The sequence below is a fragment of the Danio rerio genome, chromosome 16 (genome assembly GCF_049306965.1).
Source record: "Danio rerio strain Tuebingen ecotype United States chromosome 16, GRCz12tu, whole genome shotgun sequence".
NCBI lineage: Eukaryota > Metazoa > Chordata > Actinopteri > Cypriniformes > Danionidae > Danio > Danio rerio.
In genome coordinates this window covers 56733776-56747218 of record NC_133191.1, presented here as the reverse complement: position 1 = coordinate 56747218, position 13443 = coordinate 56733776, and the positions used below count along the sequence as shown (strand labels likewise).

Below are 13443 nucleotides of genomic sequence, written 5' to 3'. Positions count from 1 at the left end.
AAAAAAAAAAAATACAAGTACACTGTCAGTAAAAAAAAATTAAAATAAACAAATGACTTCATTTTACTTGAGGTATTTGAAATGACAACACTACATTAATCAAAGCAGTGCTTTAAGAGCCTTATTGTTAATTTTGATAAATAAACAATAAGTAACAACGGATTGCTTTGACCTGTAATGCTTTAAGACAGATCAGAATACAGCTAAATGTATAAATCACACAAATACCTCATCCAGAAACATTTCCAGCATAATTATTTTGTCGTAAAGAAAAAAAATAAAAAAATCCACCTTTGCTAAAAGTAAGTTTCACTTCACAACACAGCCAAATAAGAAGACCATTAGCATTGTCATCGATCATGCATCAATCTATTTCTAAATACTTAATAACTTTGAATACTTTTGACTAAATTTAGTCAAGGAACAAAGATAAATAATGTCTACTTTAATAGTGGAAAGATCGCGATTGTATTCAATCTGAGCACACAGGCGATCCTGAGAGGACTTGCAGTTCATTTGGGGAAAAAAAAGCCTATTTAACAGCTCACATATCTGTTTTAGCGATTTGTGTACATGAATGCGCTCTCTCGTGTTAAAATAAAGCACTCGCCACATATGTAGAAATGAGTTATTGCGCAATACCTCCATTCCCGCGCCGCCATTCAGACTGTATTTAGAGGAGGGACAGGTCAGAGGCGAGAGACTGGCTGTCGGAGAGCGAAACGTGTTTGTAGATCATCAAAAAGGCAGGAAATATGTCCGCGGTTTAATTACTCTGCTAGACATCTCTATAGTGAAAACATCCGAGAAGCATTAATCTAACAAAACATTTGTTTTTAAGTTGTTTTTTCTGTCTCTGCAACACAGAAAGCATTTGTCCCGCCCTTACGTTTCACGCAACTAGACAAGGTCGACTGTGATTGGCCACTTTTCATGTCAGTCAAATCACGCTTCAGAATCAATTCTTAAACTTCGGGAAATTATTTATAACAGCTTATGACACAATGCACTAAAATAAACATTCTAAGCACAGCGTTGTGATCGTACGCTTCACAAAACAGCCAATGCTGATCACATCGATGTTATATTACGCATTAAAGGATTAAAAGTGTTAATTGTTTCTTTCATTATTCAGCGGTTCCTCCGCGTACCACTAGGAGGAAGCCCGCGTACTACTAGTGGTACGCGTACCACAGTTTGAGAACCACTGATCTAGACACATAGCGTTTTGACACAACGTGCAAATTACCAAAATACGTTTGGTATTCAGTATACAAACTGAAAACTACTGACCTAACCATGGGCACGCGCAGCAGGAGCGCTAACTCCACGTTGATTGGCTGAGAAAAGGCAACGAAAGATGAGATAGAAAACGTGCCTAACTCCACCTACTCCTCACAGACAGTACAGAAAAGATGCAGCTAGATCAATAAGTAAAGAAGCCCGAAGATTACAATGAAGTTACTTTTAAATGCCTTAAAATTCTGAAATTATCGTACATTATAGGATTTTTCTCATTATTGATCGTACATCGTTGTTGTAAATGAGGGCGATGCCAATCCTCTTGTGCACCACCAGAGGGAGCCATCGCCCGAATTCTAATTCGACTCACGGACTCAAATTCCCATAAGCCCTGCTACCTGGCACTGATTGCGGTCCAGGTGCCTCTCATCATCTCAGCTTATTTATACCACACTCACGCTCTGGTTCTTTGCGAAGTCTTGATTTGCCCTGCCGTAATTTTTAAGCGTTCTATACTCCACTTCCCGGATTGATCTGTGCTTCTGACCCTTTGCTCGACTCTACGATTAAGAAAGACATCTGCTTGCCCCTGATCTCCAGCCTGTTATTCTGACGAAGTAAGATATCTGCCTGGCTTTGAACTCTTGCCTGTCCCTCGTTTTGATTCCTGGATTGCCCCTTGTTATTGTTTGTATGTGTGCTTTTAATAAAGCTTGCAAATGGATTCAATGCCTTCTGACTCATCACAACAATCGTACAGAGGTCGAAATTATCGTACAAATACGATAATTGTCGTACGTCTGGCAACACTGATATTTCCTCTTTTTCTGATATTTCACTTTTGTCAATTGGTGAAGTTTGTTCCTCACCACTGTCTCACTTGATTTGGTACATGTGGAGTTACGTATTGATGGATTTGCTCTTCAGTGTTTGGACTTTCATGATTATAAAACCACACTGAACTGAACTGAACTCTGAAAACTAGACTTTAATCGAACGTCCATGTGAATCTGCTTTGACACAATCTACATTGTAAAAGTTCTATAGAAATGAAGATGAACTGAATTAAATAATATTGAGATATAATATTTATTTATATATTTATTTTACAAATATAGCCATTAATTTAGTAGAAAATGTATTTTATTAAAAAATAATTAGGTCTCCATTTAATGAGCAACTCATTACCCAGATAGCAGGCAGTAATCGGCCCGAGCTCGGCTGCCCCCCGGCGCCTCCGGCTCCGACTCGGCATCGGCGAGTGTTATCCGGGCCGAGTGCGGCCCGCAGCTCGCTCGCGCACATGCGGTTGTGATGCGGCTGTAAAGCACTGGCCCGATTCCGGTCAACCATATCCTGGCCGCTTCTGGCAAGGACTCGGCTGATGGCAACCGATTAAGTTCTTATTTTATCTAGTAATCTGTTAGCTCCACGTTTAATGATAATTTAAGAAAATATTCATGGTACGATAGCAAAAAAAAAAAAAAAAAAAAAAAAAAAAAAAAAAAAATTTAGTGTGGATGGTCGCAATGTTTAGACGCAAACAAAACAATATTATTTATAAATAGATTATACATGTCATCTAGAGAAAAACTATGTAAAATTCGCTTATTTTTGAGATAGCACGCTCCTGTGCTGACTGTTTTTTTTAAAGCAAAAGTTGGTTTCATAATAAACACATGCGTTACTAAACTCCTGATCCAAACTCCAATCCAGACGGTGGCGGTAATGCTCCAAAAAGCTGGTTGTCAACCACCATGGCAGGAAGATCACAAGAAGAAAAAGTTTGGTTTTTCAATGATTTCACGTGGATTCAGGTCAGAAAGGTAAGCTTTTTACTGCTTATGTTCTGTATAATTAGCGAATTTAGAGCTTAAAACATTTCCACGGTGTTTGGTTGTAACAGCGTTTAGTAATTTAAAACAGTTTGATACGAAATGTAACTTGCTTTAAGAAACACGACTGGAGCTAATGTATGCTAACGCTAACAGTTACAAACACGTCTGAAAGTTCCTGTTCCTTTTACACAATGTTAGATTGTAACGTGTGTAGTAACTGAAATTACTTTTTATTTTAATTATTTTAAAGAAACATGAAACGAATTTGTGTGTATGCTAACTTTGCGTTAAAGAAAGTTTCTTTAGACGAATCCATTAACTAACTTGGCAAAACGTGTTTTTTTCCTGATTTAACATTATAAAGTACCGTGGATGTTGAAAAAAATCATTGTACAGGCGTATACTTATCCAACAGTATTAATTCTGTGATTATGTGTAAATAAAAACTAATCGTTTTGGATTAATAAAATATTATTGTTTATCTTGTTTATGCAGTTAGTCACGAAAATGATCGAAACTCGACTGTTTACTATTTTCTTTAAATTATCCAAGAGAAATATATTACTATGCACTTAAATTCATATGTGTTAGCCTATGTGAATCAATTATATCTTTTGTTCAAGCTGTAATGGTCAGTTAATGTAAAACTGAACGTCTTAAAGCAGATTTTGATGTTGTTGTTTTTTTTGTTTTTTATGTTATTGACAGTGATAAATTCTGATTTAAATGAATGGGTAACAATATATGTTGGTTAAGTCTCATTGTTCTTGTTTAACAAAGGTTAGTGAGATCATTTTGCAGCACATCACGACCAAAGAAGTCAATGGCACACTCTTTTGAACGTGAATAAGCATGTTATAGTTGTGTGCTAAAAGTCCATTATAAGCTGTAAACTGCTGATATATTTTCAACATAGATTGAGCTTTTCAGACATTACATTACTAATTGCTTCACAAACAGCTGAAATGGTTTATTGTTATTGGCTATCATCATCAAACATTTTTCACAATGGTAGGTTAATCTTCATGGGTACAGAATAATGCATGTGCTTGACCATCTTACAAATCTATGTCTCAGATTCATAAGGCTGTCACTCTGCATGAATCTCCGAATAAATCTTGTGCAACCTTCTGTGTACTGATTATTTACACTATAGGTATTATATGCATTAATTAACTTTGATAGTATTTCAGGATTTGAACTTTTCTTTACGGGAGGTTAACAACAATGTGATGTTTTATTATAGATGCATATGAGGAAGCTCGACTCAAACATCCACACGCAACTGTGATTTCTGACTGGTAGACAGATGAGGATGATGATCGCCTGTCATACATCTAAAGACAGAACAGGTTTGTTTGCAATTATTTTAAACACATATTGTCAACATTATGTCATTGATCTATTACAACCTGTGAGTTTTGCCCTGGCACTATACTAAAGTGATGTTTTGTTTTGTAAATGTATCTGATTAAGGGACAGTATAGACACATCTATACCGTGATGAAGAAAAATTACTTGGAACAAAGAGGCTGGATAAAAGGCAGGTATGAAGATTTCAGAAATCAAGGCAGCACCACAAGTACCATCACCATCAATGACTATGGCAGAAATCTTAAGACCACCATCAAGATGCACAGATACTGTACATTCCAGTACACCAGGCGTGTCCAAACTACGGCCTGCGGGCCAGGCTTTTTATAAATATCAATAGAATCTATACAAAAATGAACGTAATTCAATAAATAACCACCGGGTGTCGCTATTACATGCATTCAATTAAGCAGCAGTTCTTGTTATGATCTATCTGTCTGTCTGTCTGTCTGTCTGTCTGTCTGTCTATCTACACACAGTTGAAGTCAGAATTATTAGCCCCTCATCGATTTATTTCTTCTTTTTTAAATATTTCCCAAATGATGTTTAACAGAGCAAGAACATTTTTACAGTATGTCTGATAATATTTTTTCTTTTGGAGAAAGACTTATGTTTTATTTCGGCTAGAATAAAAAGCGGTTTAAATTTTTTTATGAACCATTTTAAGGTCAAAATTATTAGCCCCTTAAGTCTTCAGAACAAACCATTGTTATAAAATAACTTGCCTAATTACTTTAACTTGACTAGTTAACTTGATTAACCTAGTTAAGCCTTTAAATGTCACTTTAAGCTGTATAGAAGTGTCTTAAAAATATCTAGTCAAATATTATTTACTGTCATCATGGCAAAGATAAAATAAATCAGTTATTAGAAATGAGTTACTAAAACTAATATGTTTAGAAATGTGTGGAAAAAATGTTTAACTCTCCGTTAAACAGAAATTGGGGAAAAAATAAACGGTGGCTAATAATTTAGGGGGGCTAACAATTCTGACTTCAACTGTATTTATATATATATATATATATATATATATATATATATATATATATATATACACGTGTCTGTGTGATGTATGTAAAATTTGGCCCGCGACAACGTTTGTTTTTTTGCATCAGGCCCTCTGCCCAAAAAGTTTGGACACTCCTGCAGTACACCTATGAACATTTACAGTCTTTGTTCTAGTGCAGTTTGAGATCAAGACAGAACTTATTGCATCTCGTGATGTCTTTGTAAGAATTGAAGACATCACTAAATTTGTTAAGGTTTAATGCAGCTAGAAAGTAAAGATCAACTAGAGAATATCAGCAGTGTCTAACCCACTGTTGTATTTACAGAAGTTGTATGAGAATAAGCTACAGGTTGGTTTATACTAATCTGTTGTTTTTCTTTTTTAGCACGACTGACTGAAGTTTAAAATCATGCAACGTCATAAAGCAGCAGCTGGGCCTGATTCTCACAAAACCAAAACAGACGTGATGAAATTCCAGATGTAAACACATTTGACCTTCCTGTGGCCAATTTGATTTGGAAAAGCTTGAAAATCAACTAAAGGAGCAGCCCGAACAAATGAAGAAACTGGTAAGTTCAAGCTCTTGCTAATTTCAAAGTGTTTTAAGTTTATTTGTTTTTTTTTTTTTTTGATAGTTTTTTTGCTTCGTAGGTAGCCTACTTTTTTCCTAATTTTTTCTTTTTTTTACATTAGTACTTGTTCACTACTAATTATCTGTTTATCTTTTAATCACAGATGGAGTGAGGACAAATGTCCATATCACGCCACTGATAAAGAAGTGGAAAAATGCATTACAAGGTAGCTACAACTTGCCCCTGACAGGGATGGAGGAAGAAAGAAGAGAAAGCTAATGTGTCAAATGTCTACATCACTATTTTGTTTTATTTTTTAAACAACATTTTAAGTGTATTAGGATGTTCCCTGATACTTGAACAATTTGTTTCTTTCATTTGCATATATATATATATATATATATATATATATATATATATATATATATATATATATATATATATATATATATATATATATATATATGTATGTATGTATATGTATATGTGTGTGTGTGTATATATGTATGGTATGTATGTGTGTGCGCCAAATTCTGAAGAAACATCTTGATACATTTTTAATAAACGTAATACAAATAAAATTATAAATATAAAATTGCACAAGACGTGTATATATATGAAATGTATAATCATCTCACTCATGTCTTGCTGTTTGTGCAATTGATTTTGTTCAAGTTTATTTAAAAAAAAGTTTGACTTTATACTTCTGCAATTATATATATATATATATATATATATATATATATATATATATATATGTTTGTTTATTATTATTTTAATGTTTTATTAAAAAATGTTTCAAGATGTTTCTTCAGAATTCTGCAGTACTTTTTACAAGTTTGACTTGGATATTTTACGGATTGTCATTGGTATTTTTAAGATGTTTCTTGCTATATCTTAAATTGGTTTCTATATTTAGGTTTATATAAAATTTAGCTGTTTTTTTTACAAATTTTTAATTCAAGTCTATTGGGAAAACAGGGTTGTTTTAAAAAACATCTGTGTTTGTGTGTAATTTTTTGATTTTTTGTTTAAATCTTTCTGTGTGTCTTTATTGTGTTGTTTTTATATTGATATTCTTGTGCACTACAAAATTATTTATAAAATTTTAGTACTATTTTTTTCATGCAATCAATAAACGTTTAACATTTATTTATTTTTTCATTTGTCTGATTATTTTCGTTACAGAATATGTATGCAGTTTGCACTTTATTCAAAGGTTAAACGCAGTGCTTACACTTTGTGTTTACATTATAGCCTGTGTTTGCTGTTATATAAATTCAAATGGTTGTAATACCATATATCAAGTACCAATGTAATACCAAAAGGTTTTATAAGGTGTATAAATACGGAGTCGCGCCAGCTCCGGGCCGCAGCGCACATTACCCTCGCGCCGATTCCGGCGCGGATGCGCAGCGTCGGCTCGCTTATGGCCGCCGCATCTGGCCCGCTTGATTCGGGCCGGAATCGGGCAGTGAGTCCACAGGCATCCGGCCCGAGTCCGGCAGCCGAAGTTGGGCCGAGGGGTTAGTCTCCGGCAGGCGACAATCTAGCCGGAACTGGCCCGAGTGTATTTTGCTATCTGGGTAGAAATAAAATTTCCTTCCACACCCGAGAGCAGACTTTCTTCAGTAAGTTTCTTAGAAGAGATCGGCTTCAGGCTTTCTCCTGCTCTTATTTGTTTAATGGCCACCAGCACACATGAAACAGACTCATAAGAACTCATCAAAACCTCCGGCTGCTTCCGGTTACCTGGCGAATTTGTAATGCAAATGAGTCCTGTGAGATTAAGTGAAGACGTCACGTGTAGCAGACTGAAGCCGGCTGTATAATTACTGCACCGCAGGCTGACGGAGAGGACACTTCCTCTAATGAGACACCAAATTCAATCCCGTCCTTTTGATGCTCTTCGGGACGTTACACTGAGGGGGGAAACTCAGCGAATCACGGCTCTGATGACTTCAGCTTTTACAGTTCTTAATTAGGAGAGACAGGCGGCCATTGTTCTACACTAGGTTTCTCCAGTCACGAGATAATCAGGAGTGATGACACGAGCTGCGTTCCATATGACACATTGTGCACTTATGTGTATGAGTTTAGTGTCGTCCCAAATGACACACTGTGCACTTATACACTTTGCACATATAGTTGAAGTGTATTGTCCTCCTGCGAATTGTTTTTCTTTGTCAGATATTTCCCAAATTATGTTTAACAGGTTCAGGAATTTTCACGGTATTTCCTATTATATTTTTTCCTCTAGAGAAGGTCTTATTTGTTTTATTTTTTGGCAAGAATGAAAGCAGCTTTTAATTGTTTTAACACCATTTTAAGGTACATTTATTTACTGGAACACTGCTTTAAATCCGTGTAGATCACAACTTTAAAGGGCACCTAGGTTACCCCTTTTTTCAGATTTAATATAAGCCTTTTGCGTCTCTAGAATGTGTATATAAAGTTTCAGCTCAAAACACTCATCAGATTTTTCATTATACCTTTTACAAGATGCTGTTTTATACTGATTTCCAGCAGGGGGTGGTTTTGTCGTACTGCGGCTTTAAGACAAGATCTCCCGCCTACTTTTTCTATGTGCCTTCCCGCGTGCTTTAATCTCCTCCCTCGGCTGCGTCAGACAACAGACAGACTTAAGCCTGATTTATACTTCTGCGTAAGGTGACCGGCGTAACCCATGGCGCATGCAACGCGCGTGGCTGTGCATTTATACTTCTGCGCACTGTCTCTGTCGGTCTGCATTAACACTTCCGAAACGCTAGTTGGCAGTGAGGTGTAAATGTTCCTCTGTGTCGAGTTTCTTCTCTGCTGTTTTGCTTTTCCTGAACACTTCCGGGATGTACAAGTGGCTCAAACTCGCTCATTTTGAGGCAGGAACCGGCGGACGTGCAACAACTTTAACTATGAGGTAAACACAAAACAAAACTTTCCATCCGGAGCTCCTTCACCGGACTTCACACTTGTAAACAATCGCTCGCGCCATTCGCGCGGCTCTCGGTCCCGCCCAGACTCGTCAGCGATACCAAGCCGACCAATCACAGAGCTTACGCTACGCGTCGTTGCAACGTGTAGCTACATTTTTTGAGAGGTGCACGTCAGTGACGGCGACGGCCACGGCGAAGGGCTATGCGTCAGCGCCCTAGCATACGCCAGCGTTTGACGCAGAAGTATAAATCAGCCTTTAAAGGAAGAAGGTCTCACGTAGCGTTTGTGAGAAATACTACAGTAAGAACTAATCTTCACTAATCAGTATTGTGAAGTTGCATTGATGAGTCACACACAATATCATTACGAAGTTAGCGCGCACACGCATGCACGCACGCACGCACGCACGCACACACACACACACACGCACACACACAGGCAGGCAGACAGAGACAGAGCTTTTATAATTGTTCTGACACGCGGCTGTGCTGATAAAGTAAAGCTGAAGTAAATCGCTGTACTTCATTACACACGTGCACTGTTTTAAAACACTTTAAACATGTGAAACTCACTCTTAATCACATTTGATGATGATTGATAATCCAAGTGAACTGTACAGACCTTTTATTCCCGCTTGCTTTGTGTATGTCTGGTCTTGTTGACATATACACGTGACTACCGGAACAAGTTAATGCACGCAGCTGTCAATCAATTCGGTGGGCGGGGGGACCGCACTCCTACGTAAAGTTGCGGTCGGTCTGAAAACCGCTCTAATTGGTCCACCGTTTTTATGTTGTTAAATTAAAAAAAAAAGGACTGGGTGTGTTTGTATCACCCCAATATGATGGCCTATACACTATATATACACATATGTTTGTCCAAATAGCTTGAAAAGTAGATTTTTCACCATAGGTGCCCTTTAAATTTGATCCAAACTGGGCCTTTTAGCTTTATTAAATATGCAACATGAATTGTGAATCCATGAAATAAGACATTATCATTGACGTGACTGATATTTTCACTGACCTTTGACATAGACGTAGGCGCTGTGCTCAACGGTTCCATCCCATGTGCGCAGGCGAACAGTGTATAGACCTTCATTCTCCTTGTGCACATGCTTCACAGTGAGACTGGCAGATCTCAGAGCAGTCTGCAGCTCCACACGACTGGACGGACGCACAGCCAATCCTGAACACAAAGGGAGGAATTACAGAAACTGGGTGGTTGCTATGCAGTAGCTACAATGTTGCAACTGGTTGATATGCTGTTGCTAGCATGTCCTGGGTGGTTGCTATGCATTTACTACAATGTTGCAACTAGTTGATATGCTGTTGCTAGCATGTCCTGGGTGGTTTCTATGCAGTCGCTACAATGTTGCAACTAGTTGATGTGCTGTTGCTAGCATGTCCTTGGTGGTTGCTATGCAGTTGTTACAATGTTGCAACTAGTTGCTATGCTGTTGCTAGCAAGTCCTGGGTGGTTGCTATGCAGTTGTTACAACGTTGCAACTAGTTGCTATGATGTTGCTAGAGTGTCCTGGGTGGTTGCTATGCAGTTGTTACAATGTTGTAACCAGTTGCTGTGGTGTTGCTAGACTGTTTGTGTGGTTGCTATGCAGTTGTTAAAATATTGCAACATGTTACTATGGTGTTGCTAGAGTGTCCTGTGTGGTTGTTATAAGGTTGCTACAATGTTGCAACTAGTTGCTATGGTGTGGCTAAAGTATCCTTGGTGGTTGCTATGCAGGTGCTATAATGTTCTAACAAGTTGCTATGGTGTTGCAGTTTTTATGTTTTTAAACCATTTTAAGGTCAATATTATTAGTCCTTTTAGGGCAATTTTTGAAGGGGGGGGGGGTAATAATTCAAGGGAGCTAATAATTCTGAGTTCACTGTATGTGTGAATGCTCTTTTCTGGAAAAATTTCGTAACATCCTCGTCTGTGTGAACAGCACGTTTAAATTTACCGGTAAAGTCGTTTTGGTAGTTTTCCAGATATTTACCGGTATCACTGTGTGAAAGAGGCTAATGTCTTTGCATTAGATGTAAAACTCTATGTATCGTGTCTCACCATCTCTGTACCAGGTCACATCCTGCTGGAAAGGAAGTAAAGCTGTGGTGAAACTGCATTGGAGAACCAAGTTGTCCCCCTCTTTCACAAAAGTTGGAGGAAATGTGGAGGCCAGCTGAGCATCCGGCTCTGGAACTGGGACTAGAAAACGAAAGAACACTGTAAAAAATCCAACTTGAAAAAAGTTGAAATTCCTTCTTTTTTTTTTTTTGTTGGTTTGTCTAAAATCTGTAAAAATTTCTGTACAGCTACATTCAACACATTTACTAACCTAAATCTAAAACTTCAAGTTAAAAAGTTTAGTTTTGTGAGCAAAACTTTACAAGTTCACCTAAAAAACTTGTTACTTTAAGTTGAGTTAAAGGTGCAGTAGGTGATCGTCCTCAGAAACATGTGCTGTTGTGCTTGTTGAAAGTCTCTTTACACTCCAATATTACTGATTAAAGTAAATGATTTAAATGTGTTTATATGTATTTTATATTCTGGATAAGGCATAAGACTAATAAATGTTCATCCGATTAAAATACTTTTACTTGAGTAAAAATTTCCGCAAGAACATTTACTTGAGTATAGATTTTGTATACTTTACCCACCACCTCTGATTAAGAGAATAAGCTCAACCCTGTTAGACCATGCGCAGGGGTGTAGGCCATATTTCTCCATCCTTGCGCTCATTGCGCCATGAGCTTTAGACTTTGCGCCTAGATCGTTAAAATAGAGCCCTAAGGGGCTGTTCACACTGCAGACAGAAATGTGGCCCAAATCTGATTTGTTTTTTTGCCAACACGTGTGACAGTGTAAACAGCCCTAGCCAACTCTTCTAGTGTTTTTTTGAATATTGTGCTATTAAAGCTTGTTCATAAATGTACTCGTACTGAGTTTAACAGACATCAGCAGAGCATACCTGTCAACCTTCTCGTATTTTACAGTTCTATCCAGCTATCATTCTGTAAAGGTATTTTTCGGTATAAAGCAATCGAATTTCGCAAGCAATCGAATGCTTTCATTATAATGTTACATACGTGCATTTTTAAAGTGACACCTGTTATTTAATGTAATCAAACCAAAAATCCAAATAAATGAGAGATTCATTCGCTGCACTTTAACCAGAATGTTCAAGTTATACAGTGAACAAACGGCTTGTGAGATTTGATAGCTTGATTCTATTTCATTATGATAGCTATTCATTTTAATAAGCTGAACTGTTTGCTAATGGATTTGCTGCTGATGTAAACAACCCGGGCTCATTGTGGAATTTTAGCCACGCGGACGTTTCTAGAGACCACGAAATACGTCCCGGGAGGTATGTATTTGAGCAGTTTTTGTTTTCGCGAATCCGTGAGAGGCCGCTGTGCGCGCTTTTTCGCGTCTCGGACGCCTCTCGGGAGCGCGCGCCGCTCAAGCCCGCGCTGTTCTCGCGTGAAAAGCCGCCGGAGGCTGCTGTACAGCGGCCGTCCGTTCGGCTGACTGGCTGAACGACTGAACGATCGACCGGGCGACCCAGCCGTGCTCCTTCTCCTTCCCTAAACCCAAGCGACGATTTGCAAAAGCCGTCCAGAAAAAAAAAAGCAAAAGCCCTTGTCCAATTTTGACCGCGTTTTCGGATCTCACCCCGTCGCGAACTCGTTCGCTTTTATTTTTTTGGATTCTGTTTTTCATCTTACCTGATTTCAGGAACTGCTCTTCCCCAGATTTGATCCCGGTCGCCGCCGTGGCCAGCTCCTCCTCCCTCTGGGCCTCCGCTCCGCCGACGTAACGCTGCGAGCTAAGCGGACAAACTGGTTGAAGCGGGAAAGCCCTCCATACGGAGGTGAGCCGTCAGCCGGCGAGCGCGAAGAGGAGGAGCGGAGCGGCGTCACACCGCCCCCAGCGTTCGCTCGATTAAAAAAAAAAAAAAAAAAAACGTGGGCAAACGTACCTCCGGCCATGTAAATCCCAGTCTCCAGAAACGTCCGCGGGGCTACGTTTCCAGAATAAGCTTGGGTTGGATGTAAACTTTTTATTTTTTCTTTTGTAAATAATAATAAAAATACTATGTATTACTGACCCTTTACCTGTTTATTTACAATGAGACAGCTCCAAATAAACATAATAGCCATGTTTCTACTGTCGCGCCTGAAGCAAGCGAGCCAGGGCGAGCCAAGGCCAGTGCGCTCACTGTGCTGGGTCCATCCGTTAGTGGCGAGACCACTCGATTTCGATGCTAACAGTCGGTCGGTGAGTAAATGAATGATGAATGAGAACACACAGGCCTGTGCTTATAGATATATAATGTAATGCTAAACAGTAACGGGCTATTTGTTTGTTTCGGTTGTCTTTATTTGAATGGTTTCGTTATGATGTGATGGTGTGCTTTATCTGCCTGACTCCTGCTGAAGTGGGCGGGTTGTGTGACGTTTTGCTT

At 38.5% G+C, this 13443-nt stretch overlaps 1 protein-coding gene across 1 annotated transcript in view; it reads right to left on the bottom strand.

Annotated features, from left to right (window-relative positions):
- The window catches only part of myom3 (myomesin 3), a 126835-nt gene that overhangs the window by 80155 nt on the left and 33237 nt on the right, over positions 1-13443 (bottom strand). Inside the window, exons 9-10 of the mRNA XM_073925535.1 lie at positions 11040-11180; positions 9996-10157 (exon numbers count right to left, since the gene is read on the bottom strand). Of these exons, the coding sequence (XP_073781636.1) occupies positions 9996-10157; positions 11040-11180 (303 nt within the window). The remainder of the gene's footprint in view (positions 1-9995; positions 10158-11039; positions 11181-13443) is intronic.